We start from the raw sequence: 17500 nt of genomic DNA, 5'->3' as shown, positions 1-17500 counted from the left end.
CACACACTCCAGTACACACTACACACACACCACACACTCCAGTACACACTACACACACTACAGTACACACACACTACAGTACACTACACACACACTACACACACACACTACACACACACTACAGTACACACACACCACAGTACACACACACTACAGTACACTACACACACTACACACACACACAATACACACACACTACAGTACACACTACACACACTACAGTACACACTACACACACTACAGTACACACTACACACACTACAGTACACACACTACAGTACACACTACACACACAATACAGTACACTACACACACTACAGTACACACCACACACACACTACACACACACACTACACACACACTACAGTACACTACACACTACAGTACACACTACACACAAACTCTACACACACACACTACACACACACTACAGTACACTACACACACACTACTGTACACACACTACACACTACAAACACAGTACACACACTACACTACACACACACGCTACACACTACACACACACTACGCACTACACACAATACACACACTACACACATTCTACACACACAGTTCACACACACAGACACACTCTGTGTATTCTCAAAGCTCATTTTTTGAGAACTTATCTATAATCTATATAAATCTATATAAAGCAGTTGTTCTGCTCCTGTATTATATTCCACACATCTGATACCCCATGTAGAGTTTCTCCTCCTTCTCATGTCCCTGTGAGCCGCCCGAACGTCTCCTGATCTACAGAAGTGTAGAAGGTTTCTCAGGAACAGAGCAGGCAGTGTTTGTGTTTCAGAGAAGGACAGACTGAATGTTACAGTAATATAATACAGCTAATGATTTAGTCACACGTTAAACACACATGTTTATACACAGGAGAAGTTTTTCATGTTAAAGTGTTGATTTTGTGTCTTTTATTTTATAAGTTTAGTTACAGTGTCTGTAAAGAATATTTTACACAGGTAACTTCTGAAATATTCAGTCAGTCAGATCCTCAGTTCTATTGTTATTTGTAGAGAGTAAGAGAATAAGAGGAGTTTAATGTAGCGTGGGAATGGAGGAGGGCTGGAGATGGGAAGAGACTTGGGTTTGAGAATAAATCTGTGTGTGTGTGGGGGGGGGTTTAGTGTTGGCAAGGTCATATGGTTATGGCTTTCTCCTTAATGGATCTGTATTCTGCTATAAAGCTTAAGAGGATTTCATTACTGAGATATCCTATGCCTGTGTGTGTGTGTGTGTGTGTGTGTGTGTGTGTGTGTGTGTGTGTGTGTGTGTGTGTCTGTGAGAGAGAGAAAGATAGAGAATATTCTTAGACCTGGAGCTTAAATCTGATGGATTTCGAGGCCATTTTATTCTTTTATATAAAGTGCTGGGGTAAAAAGTCACTGATTGTTAGGGTATAGTGAGGGTATGGTGAGGGTATGGTGAGGGTATAGTGAGGGTATAGTGAGGTATTGAGGGTATAGTGAGGGTATAGTCAGTGTATAGTGAGGGTATGGTGAGGGTATAGTCAGTGTATGGTGAGGGTATAGTCAGTGTATGGTGAGGGTATGGTGAGGGTATAGTCAGTGTATAGTGAGGGTATAGTCAGTGTATGGTGAGGGTATAGTCAGCGTATGTTGAGGGTATGGTGAGGGTATGGTGAGGGTATAGTCAGTGTATGTTGAGGGTATGGTGAGGGTATAGTCAGTGTATGGTGAGGGTATAGTGAGGGTATACTCAGTGTATGGTGAGGGTATAGTGAGGGTATAGTCAGTGTATGGTGAGGGTATAGTGAGGGTATAGTGAGGGTATGGTGAGGGTATAGTGAGGGTATTTACATTTACATTTACAGCATTTGGCAGACGCCCTTACCCAGAGCGACGTACATAAGTGCTTAAATCTCTAACACTGAATACATTATTGCTGGTTCACTAGGTTACATACTTAAGATACCACAAGTTTAAAACATTTGTTCAAAGTTACAATGAAAAAGTGTCAAAGGTTTTTTTTTTTAATGCAAAGGATAAGGAAAGTGCTAGTTGAAGTGCTTCCTGAATAAGTAGGTCTTCAACCGTCGCTTGAAAATAGCCAGTGACTCGGCTGTCCGGACCTCTAGGGGAAGTTCATTCCACCACCTTGGTGCCAGTACAGAGAAGAGTCTTGTAGTAAACTTGCCTCTTACCCTGAGAGATGGTGGAACCAGTCGAGCAGTGCTGGTAGATCGGAGGTTACGGGGTGCAGTGCGAGGAATGATGAGGGCTTTGAGGTAAGAGGGAGCTGGTCTCTTTTTGGCTTTGTAGGCCAGCATCAGTGTTTTGAACCGGATGCGTGCAGCTACCGGAAGCCAGTGGAGGGATCGCAGCAGCGGGGGGGTATGCGAGAACTTTGGCAGGTTGAAAACAATCCGGCAGCTGCATTTTGGATCATTTGCAGAGGACGGATTGCGTTCATAGGTAGACCTGCCAGCAGTGTGTTACAGTAATCCAGTCTAGAAATGACAAGAGACTGAACAAGTACCTGAGCAGTCTGTGTGGACAAAAATGGCCGAATCCTTCTAATGTTGTAGAGAAGAAACCGACATGAGCGAGTCACATTAGGGACATGAGAGGAAAAGGTCAGTTGATTGTCCATGGTTACCCCAAGGTTGCGAGCTGTGGCTGAAGGAGAGATCAGATCGTTGTGCAGGGATATAGCAAGATCGTGACCTGGGGATGAATCACCTGGGATGAACAGCAGTTCAGTTTTGCTAGGATTGAGCTTTAACTGATGAGCAGTCATCCATGATGAAATTTCTGCCAGACATGCTGAGATCCGGTCAGAAGCTGTGGCATCTGAGGGTGGGAAAGCGAAGATAAGTTGTGTATCATCAGCATAGCAGTGGTAAGAGAACCCATGTGATGAAATAACTTCACCAAGAGAGTGAGTATACAGGGAGAAAAGAAGAGGACCTAAAAAGAAGAGGGTATAGTGAACGTATAGTGAGTGTACAGGCAGTTTATTGAACAGATGTATAAGTGCTGTGTATGAAGAGAGTGACGAGGTGATAAGTTTAAATGAATTACTGGTGATGTTAGTGAACACAGAGACATGTCACTAAATCATGTCACTCTTCATTGTCAAGATAAAATAAATGTCAGCTTGTCGTGTGACTGAGAAACTGTAGAGAAGTGTGAACTGTAGTGTAAACTGCTCTGTCCTGAAGATGTGACACTGCACTACAAACACTGACACTGAAGACTCCTTCCATACTTAACATTACTAAACATCTCCTTATAGTACAGTGAGTACACATTCTGTCTGAAGGAGCTGTTACTATGGAAACAATAACATGTCTGAGTGGCGCTAAGATGGTGTATGTTATGTATCTTCAGCCAGGTACTTTGGACATTTTGGAGTTTGGTCCTGAGAGACGGAACATCACAAACACTCGAGTGCAGCTGGTGAGTTACAGTTACACTGAGATGAGGACGGGACGTGTGTGTGTGTGTGTGTGTGTGTGTGTGTGTGTGTGTGTGTGCGTGTGTGTGCGTGTGTGTGCGTGTGTGTGCGTGTGTGTGCGTGTGTGTGTGTGTGTGTGCTGATTATTCCACTAAAGCCCTGTCCTTCAGTCAGTGTTTACAGGATCAGGTTCCAGCTCGATTCTAACCAGTGATGTAATCTGTGTTCTGATGTGTATTCAGATCAAACACGGAGCAGAAACATTTCTGTGTTCAGAAACTGTGACTTTATTCTCTGAGTTTCATTTATTAAACTGGAGATGAAGGAATTTATGTATACATTATTATTAAAACACACTTAGGTGCTCTTTTCAAAAGTTCAGTTCTATTTTACCTTTTATGGAGTTTGTGGGTGTGGCTAAATGTATATGTGGTATAAATACACATGATAATTAACAGCTGATGGAGTTTGTGGGTGTGGCTAAATGTATATGTGGTATAAACACACATGATAATTAACAGCTGATGGAGTTTGTGGGTGTGGCTAAATGTATATGTGGTATAAACACACATGATAATTAACAGCTGATGGAGTTTGTGGGTGTGGCTAAATGTATATGTGGTATAAACACACATGATAATTAACAGCTGATGGAGTTTGTGGGTGTGGCTAAATGTATATGTGGTATAAACACACATGATAATTAACAGCTGATGGAGTTTGTGGGTGTGGCTAAATGTATATGTGGTATAAACACACATGATAATTAACAGCTGATGGAGTTTGTGGGTGTGGCTAAATGTATATGTGGTATAAATACACATGATAATTAACAGCTGATGGAGTTTGTGGGTGTGGCTAAATGTATATGTGGTATAAACACACATGATAATTAACAGCTGATGGAGTTTAGCAATAATCATTTACACAAGTTTAAATGTATAAGTGAGACACAATGTTGGCCAAATGCAGAAACCCGAAACTAAACAAATTCACATCCAAAATCCACTCAATAATCAAACGCTAACGCTAACGCTAACCCTACCATAGCAGGATCTCTCTCAGTCTCTCTCTCTTTCTTTCACATGCTGCCGCCTTTTAACCAGTAAGTACAAACGGTGTGTTGGGATTAAAATAGCATGAAGAGTAGAATTGTACGTTGGAATCTTCTTTGCAGAATTATTGTAGCAGAAAAGCAATAACAATGGCTGTGTTTTCTTCTGTTATGTTGCAGAACAGAATACAGAATTCTACAGGAGAGAGGTAACGTCATTTCATTTCTATTAGCTCACTTACATTTAATGCAGTAGAATGTTAGCGGTCACATGCATCATTATGCTAACAGGAACAGATACAGAGTATTATTATTATTATTATTGTTATTATTATTATTGTTATTATTATTATTATTATCATTATTGTGTGTGTGTGTGTGTGTGTGTGTGTGTGTGTGTGTGTTGGCCACAGATTGTGCAAATCAAGAACAACCTGGAAAGAAGGAATCGAGTGAAGTCCTCTGTTTGTCTGGAAAGGTATGTCAGTGTGTGTGTGTGTGTGTGTGTTTGTTTGTTTGTGAGTGTATGTGTGTGTTTTGTGTGTGTCCATGTGTGTTTGTGAGTGAGTGCGTGTGTTTGTGTGTGTGTGTGTGTGTGTACGTGTATGTGTGTCCGTTACAGCATTATATCCTGTGCTTTCTGACTTTTTTATTTCAGCTTTTATTTCTTTCTAATGGATCCTTTTATATAGAATACAATAGAACAGAAAATAATTTGTGTGTGTGTGTGTGTTTGTGTGTGTGTGTGTGTGTACACAGCTTTGTTAAGTATAGTGCTCAGTACCTGAACCATGACCCCATAATGCATGGCTGCCTTCCCAGCAACCCCTGGATCACAGACGACACCATGTTGTGGAATATCAGCTCAGACATGTGAGTACACACACATACACACACACACATACATGCATGCACACACACACACGCACGCATGCACACACATACATACACACACACACACACACGCATACATACACACACATACACACACACCCACACATACACCCACACACATCCACACACACCCACACACACATATACATACACACACATACATACACACACACACACATACAGATACACACACACACAAGCAAAAAAACACACACACATACACACACACACATACATATACACACACACAGATACACACACACAAGCAAAAACACATACACCCACACACATACACACACACATACACACACACATACACACACACATACACACACACACACACCCACACACATACATACACACATACATACACACATACATACACACACACCCACACACATACATACACACATACACACACACATACACACACACACACATACACACACAAGCAAAAACACACACACACACACACTCGTACACATACACACACACATGCACACACACACACACACACACACACAGTACAGTACACAAAAAATGCAAACATTAATACATGATTTTATTGAGCAGGGTTGCCATGCCGACAAAACTTCGTGTGGAACGTTGGAGCTTTAGCTTCATGGAGCTGCTGAATGACCCGATGGGCAGAAAAGAGTTCCTCACTTACCTGGAGAAAGAATTCAGTGGTACATACATATATATATATATACACACACACTGTCTCTCTCTCACACACACACACACACACACACACACTCACACACACTCAGTAGAGTTGTGACACAGTGACTAACTGAAACTAGCTGGAAAAGAAAATGTCCATTTGGCCAAACGTTGTGTGTTTTTATGTCCCTGGATGTTCTTCCAGACTCCTGAGATTTCATTCATGTCACTTCACATTTAATCCCTCACCTCTTCTCTCCCACTTTCCTCCTCTCTCTCTGCCGATCTCTTCAGCGGAGAACCTGTGTTTTTGGCAGGCGTGTGAGGACATGCGACACGGAGAGACCTCCAAAATCCCAGAGAAAGTGGATGAGATTTACAAGTAGGACTTCCTCAAAGACATCAGTGATGTAGAGCTAACTGTGAGCTGAAGTGTGATGGGGGTGTGTGTGTGTGTGTGGGGGGGGGGGGGTGTGAGGAGCTTACAGCTGATCATAATCAGCCAGGCACATGTCTGAGCTCCTTCAGGCGTGTGTGGGATTAGTCGGCACTGTGGGATTAGTCGGCACTGTGGGATTAGTCGGTACTGAGGGATTAGTTGGTACTGTGGGATTAGTCGGCACTGCGGGATTAGTCGGCACTGCCTGATTAGTCGGCACTGTGGGATTAGTCGGCACTGCCTGATTAGTCGGCACTGCCTGATTAGTCGGCACTGTGGGATTAGTCGGCACTGCCTGATTAGTCGGCACTGCCTGATTAGTCGGCACTGCCTGATTAGTCGGCACTGTGGGATTAGTCCGCACTGCGGGATTAGTCGGCACTGCGGGATTAGTCGGCACTGCGGGATAAGTCAGCGAGATGTTTACAACTGAAAAGTTAATAAAGCAAACAAAATGTTACAGATAATATAACACACTGAACATGCTGCTACCCCTCTGTGTGTGTGTGTGTGTGTGTGTGTGTGTGTGTGTGTGTGTGTGTGTGTGTGTGTTCAGGCAGTACCTCGCTCCTGGAGCCACACAGTCAGTCAACATCGATGGAAAGACAATGGCCATCACTCTGGAGGGAATGAAGAACCCAGATCGCTTCGTGTTTGACAGTGCACAGACACACATCTACGTCCTCATGAAGAAGGTGAGAGCTTTACAGAACACAGCAGAGATACACACAGAAGACTTGCACCTCACCATGGTGAATATTAACAGGAAATGTACGTATAACTCTGTGTGTGTGTGTGTGTGTGTGTGTGTGTGTGTGTGTGTGTAGGATTCATACACTCGCTATCTAAAGTCTGAAGAGTACAAAAGCTTGTTAGCCAAAACTGTAGTACCACAGGAAACAAAGAAGAGGTACACACTCTCTCTCTCTCTCTCTCTCTCTCACACACACACACACACACAGACACACTCATACTGTATATCAAATGTCTAATGTTAGTCTAAAACAAAGAATCCACTGACATCCTGTGTGTGTGTATGTGTGTGTGTGTGTGTGTGTGCAGTGTATTCCCATGTATGCGTCGTCAGCGAAATTCCAGCTTTGCTCCAGCTCTGATACAAACAGAGGATGAAAATGGAAAAACCAACATAGGAACTGCTTCATAGATTTAATCACTCACACACACACACACACACACACACACACACACACACACATACACACACACACACACACACAGAGGCTATATTATAATATACACAATATTTACTAATGTAGATGCCTGTAAAAGTCACATCATATCTACTTTATTCTGATTAAAATATTTCATGATAAGAATTAAAAACACATGAATCTGTTCTGTTTAAGTAATAAAACGACTTCAGCTGCCTCCAGTCTTATTAAAGAGGCTTTTACAATCACGCTCAGGTTAAACATGCTCACTTACAGATCCTGCTTTTCTCCTCTCTGAACCTTCTCCTGCTGAATCTCAGGGTAAAGCACCATCACATTTCTCCTCTCATTTCCTGCTTAATGTTCTGTCCTGTTTATGAACTATTCAGATGTGTGAAGACAAGCAGAAACACAATAAAGACTTTCTGACCCTGAGTGCAGTCGTGTTTATATGAACACCATCACGTCGTTTATTTATGTGTCATAGCGAGAGTTTCTATGGAGAACGAGTCCGAGCTGATGTTCACTGTAGCAGCTGTGGATCCAGACACCAGAGGAGATCCTGGCAGACGCTCTGATGAGAGCTGCGGCAGGTTTAAACACCTACGGGGTTCACATCCAAATACCACAAAACATCTGAAAAATCCTTGAAAAAACTTTGACATAACTGAGTAATCACTTTATTAGGACTGATCAGAGTTTATTAAAATCCTTACAAAGTAAATTTAATACTAAAACAATTTGTCGGTTAATAAAACATTCCTCATTCAGATTTATTAATAATAATCATGTTCACCTCATTGTAGAACCCATATTCTCTTATTAGTTATTATTTAATCATCACATGCATACTGATTTTAATGCTTAACTAGTGTGTACACACACACACACACACACACACACACACACACACACACACACACACCATAATGAAGTGCTGAGGAGGTCCATGAACCAATAAGATAAAAGAACCAAGAAATCCTATAAATAGGGTCTTTCTCTCTCTCTCTCACACACACACACACTCACACACACACACACACACACACACACACACACACACACAAACACACAAAAAGTGCTCAAACCACAATTGACTGTGTAATAATAACAGTGCAGTGTCAGTAGTAGTCTTTAGATAAATAAAGCTGACATGTGAGAGGAGAACCTACAGAATTCTGCTCACACTGGCCACAGGTACGTTTAGTGCTGCAGGTCATCACACCTTCCATCTCAACACACAAAAGGGGCGGGACTTACTGCCATCACACGCTCACTGCTGATTGGCTGGTGGATGTTCTGTCAAACTAAATCTACTGATGCTTTCAGTCACAATTTATAAATTTAGGGTTTTGTTTGAAGAAAATTAGAATGAGAAACGTTTAGAGAACCACAGCCCAGAACCTTGGGTTTACTTCTGCAAGGTTTCTCGTGTTTATTTCAGACTTCTGAGGTTTTTATTTCGTGGTTTATATTTAATGTGTACATTCTAAATGTATAGTTATGTCTGTGAGAATCCTCTAAATCCCTGTATACTGGAATAACAACAGTGACTTCACATTAAACTAATAAAGTGCTCTTCTTTTTTTCATGTGAGTCATGTGATACAATGTGTCCAATCAGCACTAAGCATGTTTAGTAAGGACCGCCCCTTTCTGATCATGTGCTGTCGATGTGTTTCATTTTAATGTGTAGTTTTTTTTATTTCTGCTCATAAAGTCATCTGAGTTACATCAAACCCTGTCTCATTACACCTGAATAAGGTAGGTGTGTGTGTGTGTGTGTGTGTGTGTGTGTGTGTGTGTGTGTGTGTGTGTGTGTGTGCAGTTAGGAAACAATGTTCAGGTCTTCCTTCTGGTTTAGACAGATTTTATATCCACACAGTTTGTGTGACCAGCCCCAGGGTGGGATGTTCTTCTCACGTGGTGGCAGCAGGAACACCACACTGGTGGCCACCACAATGTGCCAGATGGAGTGTGTGTAGTAGTAGTTGCTGTCGGTCTGAGCGAAGGCATATACACACAGCCCTATGACCGCTGACAGTATGCCGGGGATCAGGAAGAAAACCCAGCGCTTCCACGTGGGTGGGTAACAGTGACGACGTTTCACAGTACGATAAATCTGTAATAAATGTTGATGATGAACGTGTGCAGAAGGAACAGTGAAGAATACTGACTTCTGATTCTGACTACATACAAGCAGACGGTGCGACTCTTACCCAGGTGGTTATCATGGTGGCTAATGCAAACAGCACAGGACCTAGAAGGTTCCACAAACCTCTGCGGTCCAGCTGCATCGCCATGGCGACAAGGAGAGTGCCACCCAAGAAGAAGACCTGGAGTACAGGAGAGACGTGTGTTATGCACACACAAATAAGGATCCAGGAGAGTGTGTGTGTGTGTGTGTGTGTTCTGAATTTCCGTAATACACCTACGTATTTCAGAGTGTCCTTCAGACGAGCCATGCAGACAATAGTGACCCACACGGACACCACGGAGCCCAGGAAGTCACAGAACTGCAATGTGTCATAGTCCATGATGCAGAGCACCGTCACTCCGGGCTGATCACATGCATGATAAAACTACACACACACACACACACACACACACACACACACACACACACTGTATATACAACACTTCAGTGTATTTTTATTATTTACAGAATTAGGTATCAGTTTATCTGTTATGTTGTTACTGTTGTCTTTCTCCTAACTCCTCTTATAAAACACACTAAATGTGTGTATTTAAGTGGAAGTGATGAGTGTGTGGTGTGTGAGGATGTTACACACTGTGGAGAAGAACATGGTGAAGAGGTAGACTGTGGCCTCTGTGTGATAGCCTCGGTACAGTGCAACCACGATGGGAGGGATGAAGAGCAGGTTACTGAGCGTGAGCAGAAGCACCGCGGTTAACTGCCTAGAGAACGACAGAGCACTGGATCCATCTGAGCAGCTCCAACCCAACCAACCTGGTACACACACACACACACACACACACACACACACACACACACACACACGTAATGTAGGATTTAACATACACATGATCTCTTTTAGCAAACACCTTGTTAATGAAAAATTAAAACCTGTCAGGTAAATGTACAAATACAATCACATCCTGTGTGTGTGTGTGTGTGTGTGTGTGTGTGTGTGTGTGTGTGTATACGTGTCACACCTGATTTACACACACAGGCAGCGTACATGTAGCTGTATGTGCGCAGCAGCCTGCATTCTCCGTACGGTCCGCAGTCGTCAACACACGCACTCACACTCGCCGACACACTCACCACAGCCGAGATGTTACTGCATTCAACACTGACAACAGCACAACCACTGTTACTATGGAAACCATTTCAGACTGAATACAGTAATATAAACCTGAACTACTGTCAGAGCTGCTGTTCTAGAAAACTAATTAACACCTGACATCCAATCAGAACTCAACAGCTCTGTGTGTGTGTGTGTGTGTGTGTGTGTGTGTGTGTGTGTGTGTGTGTGTGTGTATACACACCTGTTGTTACAGATGCTTTGCAGACTGAGGTACCAGGTCACAGGTTTAGGAAATGGAATTCTCAACAACGCCTTTGTTTCATTACTGTTCACTCTGAGTGGATATCCCTTCATGAATCCTACATAAACACACACACACACACACACGCGCACACACAACATTTAAAAAATCTCATAACTTTTGCATATGTCTATGTTGTCAATGTGTGTGTGTGTGTGTGTGTGTGTGTGTGTGTGTGTGTGTGTGTGGTAATGCACCTGCATCACATGACTGGCTAGTGTTGAGCTGGAGAACAGGAGCAGAAGGTGTTAAACACACCCTCACACTGTCGAATGGACCAGTAACAGAGGTCTGGAACAGAAGAAGCCTTTGTTATTATTATGATGATGATGATGATGATAACAACACACACATTACAGTTGGGACTTTGTACAGTGCAGAACAACACACACACAGAGACACACAGACAGAGACACACAGACACACACAGAGACACACGGAGACACACAGACACACAGAGACAGAGACACACAGACAGAGACACACGGAGACACACAGAGACACACAGACAGAGACACACAGACAGAGACACACAGACAGAGACACACAGACACACACAGACAGAGACACACAGAGACACACAGAGACACACAGACAGAGACACACAGACACACACAGACAGAGACACACAGAGACACACAGAGACACACAGACAGAGACACACAGAGACACACAGACAGAGACACACAGACAGAGACACACAGACAGAGACACACAGACAGAGACACACAGACACACAGAGACACAGAGACACACAGACACACACAGACAGAGACACACAGAGACACACAGACAGAGACACACAGAGACACACAGACAGAGACACACAGACAGAGACACACGGAGACACACGGAGACACACAGAGACACACAGAGACACACAGAGACACAGACACACACAGAGACACACAGAGACACAGACACACACAGAGACACACAGAGACACAGACACACACACAGACACAGAGACATACACAGACACACACAGACACACACAGACACAGAGACACACAGACAGAGACACACAGAGACATATACACACACAGAGACACACAGAGACACAGACACACACAGACACACAGACACACACAGAGACACATACACACAGACACACACAGACACAGAGACACACAGACACACACAGACACACACAGAGACACATACACACAGACACACACAGAGACACACAGAGACACATACACACAGACACACACAGACACACACACCGTGTTAAGTTGGAGCTGGAGGATCAGCACTCCCCCACTGTCTGCAGAGTCCAGCTCCAGCGTCAGCATGGTGGGGAAGAGGGACAGTGCAGTCACACTGTTGTTAGTGATGGTAAAGCGAACTGAGAAGATGTCCTGTGTCTCCCGTAACACAGCTGGGGTCTGGATGCAGCTGTTAGTGTACAGTGAGGTGTTGGAGAATGGTATGAGAGACGAGCTGCTGAGGGGAAAGGAGATGTTCACATCTGCAGGGACACTCAAGGGCTTACAGCTTGCTGTGAGAGAGAGAGAGAGAGAGAGAGAGAGAGAGAGTCTGGGTGTGTATGATGTATTAAAGGAGTCTCCATCATGAGGAGATGCGTGTGTGTGTGTGTGTGTGTGTGTGTGTGTGTGTGTGTGTGTGTGTGTGTGTGTATGATGTGGCGAAGCAGTCTCCATCATGAGGATATGTGTGTGTGTGTGTATGATGTGGCGAAGCAGTCTCCATCATGAGGATATGTGTGTGTGTGTGTATGATGTGGTGAAGCAGTCTCCATCATGAGGAGATGTGTGTGTGTGTGTGTGTGTATGATGTGGCGAAGCAATCTCCATCATGAGGATATGTGTGTGTGTGTGTGTGTATGATGTGGTGAAGCAGTCTCCATCATGAGGAGATGTGTGTGTGTGTGTGTGTATGATGTGGTGAAGCAGTCTCCATCATGAGGAGATGTGTGTGTGTGTGTGTGTATGATGTGGTGAAGCAGTCTCCATCATGAGGAGATGGTCAGTGATGAGGACCACCCCCCACCCCCCAGCTTTACACCCATGAGGACAGACCTGTGTAGTTTGCTGAGATGCTGAAGGTCGTTGTTCCATTCGCTCGGCTGAGCACTGAAACCCTCACCCAGGTGTTCCACGGAGGATTGGACAGAGAAACAGAGCACGGCTGGTTCCCAGAGCAGTTTGCTGTAATCACTGAGCTCTGGCCCAAAGAGGCGGAGCCTAATGTGATTGACAGCGAGCACTCTCTAACAGGAACAGTCTGTACTGAGCACGACTGGATAAAGACTTCCAGCTTAGAGGAAAACTCCAGAACATAAACCCTGCAGCAGAAGAGTAGTTAAACCTCATCACTCATCACCATGACAACGTATTACTTCCTCCTTTAAACAACAGCTACAGGAACTCAAGACGTAATTAACACTGAACAGACACTCAACATTCAGAGGCAGGAACGTGCTTGTGAGGAAATTCAGGAACATTTCATTTTAATGTTCATGTAAAGAATAAGAAGCACAGCACAGTCTCAAAGATGCAATAAACTCGGTTACAGGAACAGAAATATCTTTAAGTGTAAGTTCCTGTAAGTTCCTCTAAGTTCCTGTAAGTTCCTGTAAGTTCCTCTAAGTTCCTGATCTGCAGCCCTTTCAGGTTTAGAGAAAATGTAGACGGAATGCTTGTTTTTTCTAGATATCTATAATTAGCTCATACGCAAACAAGTCACTATTACATGAATACATGCCTCAGAGGTCAGATGAATATCTCTATTCTCTAACACACACACACACACACACACACACACACACACACACACACACACACACACACACACACACACACACACACCTGTACTGAGCTTGTTGCTGAGTGAGAGTTTGATTGAGAGGAATGTTGGTCTGCAGGATCGGCGTGTTGACGGCTCTCCTCACATACATCTGTGGCTGCAACAAATACGAACACGATGGCAGCCCCTGAATAACACACACACACACACACACACACACACACACACACACACACACACACACACACACTACTGAAAGGCATTCCTTGCTGAACATTCTGTATACTCTCCACTGGTCAGCTCCTCCTGCCTCCTGCCCATCACTACAGCTACACCAACACACCAGCAGGACTAACTCACAGCGTTCTGCACTCTGATTGGTGGCCAGGTTACCATAGTAACAGCTCAGTTATAGTGACATGATAGTATAGTGATTTCACTGAAATTCAACATTAAGAATCACTGATATGATGAAGGAAAGTAAGGAGATGGTCACTTAACATTTACGGAAGGAGTCTCCAGTGTCAGAAACATTTTCGTTCCTGTTATATTACAGCAAACCAATAATAAATGTGAGTAAAGTGAACGTTAGTGTGTACCTGCTGTTGTATCTTGCCATCGTCTTTAGGCAGATGAGCGGCAATGAACCAGTCTCCAGCTTCAGGCTGCGTGACGTTAAACAGCGTGGTGCTGATGGCCTGAGCGTCCCTCACACTCACAGTCAGATTGTAAGCCAGAGAGAATTCCGTGGAATTCGGGAAAGACGTGTTAATGGGGTTGATGACCGGCGGCGCTCCGGCCCGGAAGTGTCTGTTAGTAAGTACAAACATTCCTTACTGCTAGGCTGAGAATGCAATATTTTATAAACTGCTGCATGTTTTTATTGAAACTCAGCTGCTGTACTGAGCAACAGACTCTGGATCAGACTCTGGATCAGACTTTGGATCAGACTTTGGATCAGACTTTGGATCAGACTCTGGATCAGACTCTGGATTAGAATCATATCAAAGCTAATTTAATAACACTGTGAATGTGTCTGATGAGATGAGACAGGGAGAAGGGGGCGGGGCTTACAGTCCAGGGTCAGATCATATTGTGCAAATGTCACTTATTCATATTCTGATTAGATCATCTGCACTTCTTTGGTGGCAATAAACACTACATTTTGCCTCATACCCCAGAACGCTTGTGTTATTAGATAATGCTCTTAGTCCATTTATTTATGTTAATTAAAAAGCACCAATCAACAAATTAGCCCAAGTTTATTAGGAGTCTAATGCATGTGCTGGATGTGTGAAGCTGTGTGGAGATTTACTTACACTGCGATGTTCTGGTCGCTGCAGCTGAACCCGGAGCCACGCAGTACCGTAAGGGACCAGTGCACAAGCTCCGCCCCTTCAGGAACCTGGAACCGGAACAGGCGCGCGTTCCCGAACCAGCTGTACTTAGACAACCTCTGGGGCGGACTGGAGTAGAACCCAGACACATGGCTCACATCTGGGTCAGTGACGTCACAGGGGGACATTTGTGAACAAGAACATTCAAAACCATTATCATGTGCAGGTCCAATTCTGTCTAATTCTGTATTTACTTATTATTTATTATAACACTTCAGCCTGTTAGAGATTCTGTAACAATGTGGAAGGATTACAGCTTATAAAATATGATTAAATATATTAATGTCCAGAACCTTAAATTATCACCTTATTAAAGGTGTTAATGTTAATAATAATAATAATAATAATAATAATAATAATAATAATAATAATAAGCTACACGTCACAAACACAATCAGACTGAAATAAAGCTGGATATAAAACTCACCGTCAGCGAAACAACATAAAACCGCGTTAAACAGCCAAATCCATGTAAATGTAATTCCTGCCATTTGCCAGCTTATAAACTGCACACTTCACATGTTTGTTATTAAGTGTTAAACAGCCTCCATGAAAACAGTCGCATGTTACTTCCGGGTTTCGTTTGTTTCATCACTGCCCCTACGACATAGCCACGCCCAGGCCCGCTGCTAGCGCTGTGATTGGCCACTGAACGCTAAGCTATTTAAATATTACAGCTGTAGCTTCTGCGTCACTGGAATAAAATCCTGCACCATTTGTGTAGTTTGGACACCAGGACAGATATGTCCATATAAAATGGTCCAGAATCCACAGGACTTTTATTCTTCTGTTGTTCTTTTAAACGTACTTTCTGTCTTCGGCTCCATCTTGTCTGAATGACAAACAGGTTGCTTCAGGGTTAATTTTCAGCGGTTTGGCCACCAGATGTCGCCGTTGTCTTAAACAGAAAATAACATTTCGAGTTTTTATTTGCTTAAACTGCTTAAAAGTGTAAATTCGTGCAGGATTAATTGGTACCATTTGTAATTAACGACGTCACCTATTTATGTAAAGGTCCTTAAAGGTCAGAGCTGGGCAGGTGGGTGTGGTCAGGAGTGAAAGGGGTGTGGTCAGGAGTGAATGTTGTGTGGTCAGTAGTGTCTGGGGTGTTGTCAGGAGTGAAAGGGATGTGGTCAGGAGTGAATGGTGTGTGGTCAGGAGTGACTGGGGTGTTGTCAGTAGTGTCTGGGGTGTGGTCAGGAGTGAATGGTGTGTGGTCAGGAGTGAATGGTGTGTGGTCAGGAGTGAATGGTGTGTGGTCAGGAGTGAATGTTGTGTGGGCAGTAGTGTCTGGGGTGTGGTCAGGAGTGAAAGGGATGTGGTCAGGAGTGACTGGGGTGTTGTCAGTAGTGTCTGGTGTGTGGTCAGGAGTGACTGGGGTGTGGTCAGTAGTGTCTGGGGTGTGGTCAGGAGTGACTGGGGTGTGGTCAGGAGTGACTGGGTGTGGTCAGGAGTGACTGGGGTGTGGTCAGGAGTGACTGGGTGTGGTCAGGAGTGACTGGGGTGTGTTCAGGAGTGACTGGGGTGTGTTCTCACTTCCCACACCATGTTCCTGGGGCAGACTTTACTGTGGCACATACACTGATACTGTTCTGCTCCCAAACCCTGAGAGAGAATCTTCATACTTTGTCCATGTATTGTGTTACTCGATGGAACTGAGAGAACAAACAGCTTCTTAGTTGGAGGACATTTTGTTACTTGTGATTGTGTGTCTATGGATTTCAGCAACAGTTTGTACGTCCATGATCAGGTCGTTTTACCAGTTATACAAGAACATTCCCAGTAAAAGAGTAAAGAGCCACATCAACTCCCAGAATGTCTATCCTACACTTTCTTACTAAAGCTCTTGGTGTTTTAAAGATGAGAATGAGGATGAGGAGGATGATGAAGAGTATAAGGATGATGATGATGAAGAGGATGAGGATGAGGAGGATGAAGAGAGCTCTATACCAAACACAACCCACTAAAATCTCCCTGTCCACAGCAGAGGTGAGTGTTCATGTGACTGAGGGATCATGAACCTGGTGTGTTGAGCACTTTAGGGCAGTGGTCCCCAACCCCCGGGCCGTGGAAGCGGCAGTGGTGTTGTAGCTTTGGTGGAG

General features: G+C 43.8%; 2 protein-coding genes across 3 annotated transcripts in view; one reads left to right on the top strand and one right to left on the bottom strand.

Moving 5' to 3' along the window:
• Positions 1–8288, top strand: part of LOC125139339 (regulator of G-protein signaling 11-like) — a 14697-nt gene extending 6409 nt beyond the window's left edge. The window contains exons 9-17 of one of the 2 annotated variants that reach the window (XM_047802837.1): positions 3369–3437; positions 4675–4698; positions 4903–4967; positions 5249–5362; positions 5957–6072; positions 6344–6431; positions 7045–7183; positions 7316–7398; positions 7551–8288. In XM_047802837.1, the coding sequence (XP_047658793.1) occupies positions 3369–3437; positions 4675–4698; positions 4903–4967; positions 5249–5362; positions 5957–6072; positions 6344–6431; positions 7045–7183; positions 7316–7398; positions 7551–7653 (801 nt within the window). In that variant the 3' untranslated portion in view covers positions 7654–8288. Of the gene's footprint in view, positions 1–3368; positions 3438–4674; positions 4699–4902; positions 4968–5248; positions 5363–5956; positions 6073–6343; positions 6472–7044; positions 7184–7315; positions 7399–7550 lie in introns of those variants that run through there. The other variant, XM_047802838.1, reaches the window with a different exon arrangement.
• A 36-nt stretch (positions 8289–8324) lies between these two features.
• Positions 8325–15994, bottom strand: LOC113658744 (transmembrane protein 8B-like). The gene is made up of 13 exons (XM_047802786.1): positions 15826–15994; positions 15321–15498; positions 14601–14811; positions 14064–14188; positions 13275–13540; positions 12459–12733; positions 11430–11523; positions 11173–11290; positions 10837–10976; positions 10452–10630; positions 10095–10241; positions 9879–9995; positions 8325–9781 (listed from the first exon to the last, which is right to left on the bottom strand). Exons 1-13 carry the CDS (start codon positions 15887–15889, stop codon positions 9488–9490), a joined length of 2208 nt encoding a protein of 735 aa, XP_047658742.1. The 5' UTR covers positions 15890–15994; the 3' UTR covers positions 8325–9487.
• Positions 15995–17500: the final 1506 nt, after the last annotated feature.

Source organism: Tachysurus fulvidraco, chromosome 18, assembly GCF_022655615.1.
Source record: "Tachysurus fulvidraco isolate hzauxx_2018 chromosome 18, HZAU_PFXX_2.0, whole genome shotgun sequence".
Classification (NCBI taxonomy): Eukaryota; Metazoa; Chordata; class Actinopteri; order Siluriformes; family Bagridae; genus Tachysurus; species Tachysurus fulvidraco.
The sequence above is the reverse complement of the archived record's forward strand: the minus strand, read 5'-3'. Positions and strand labels throughout refer to the sequence as shown.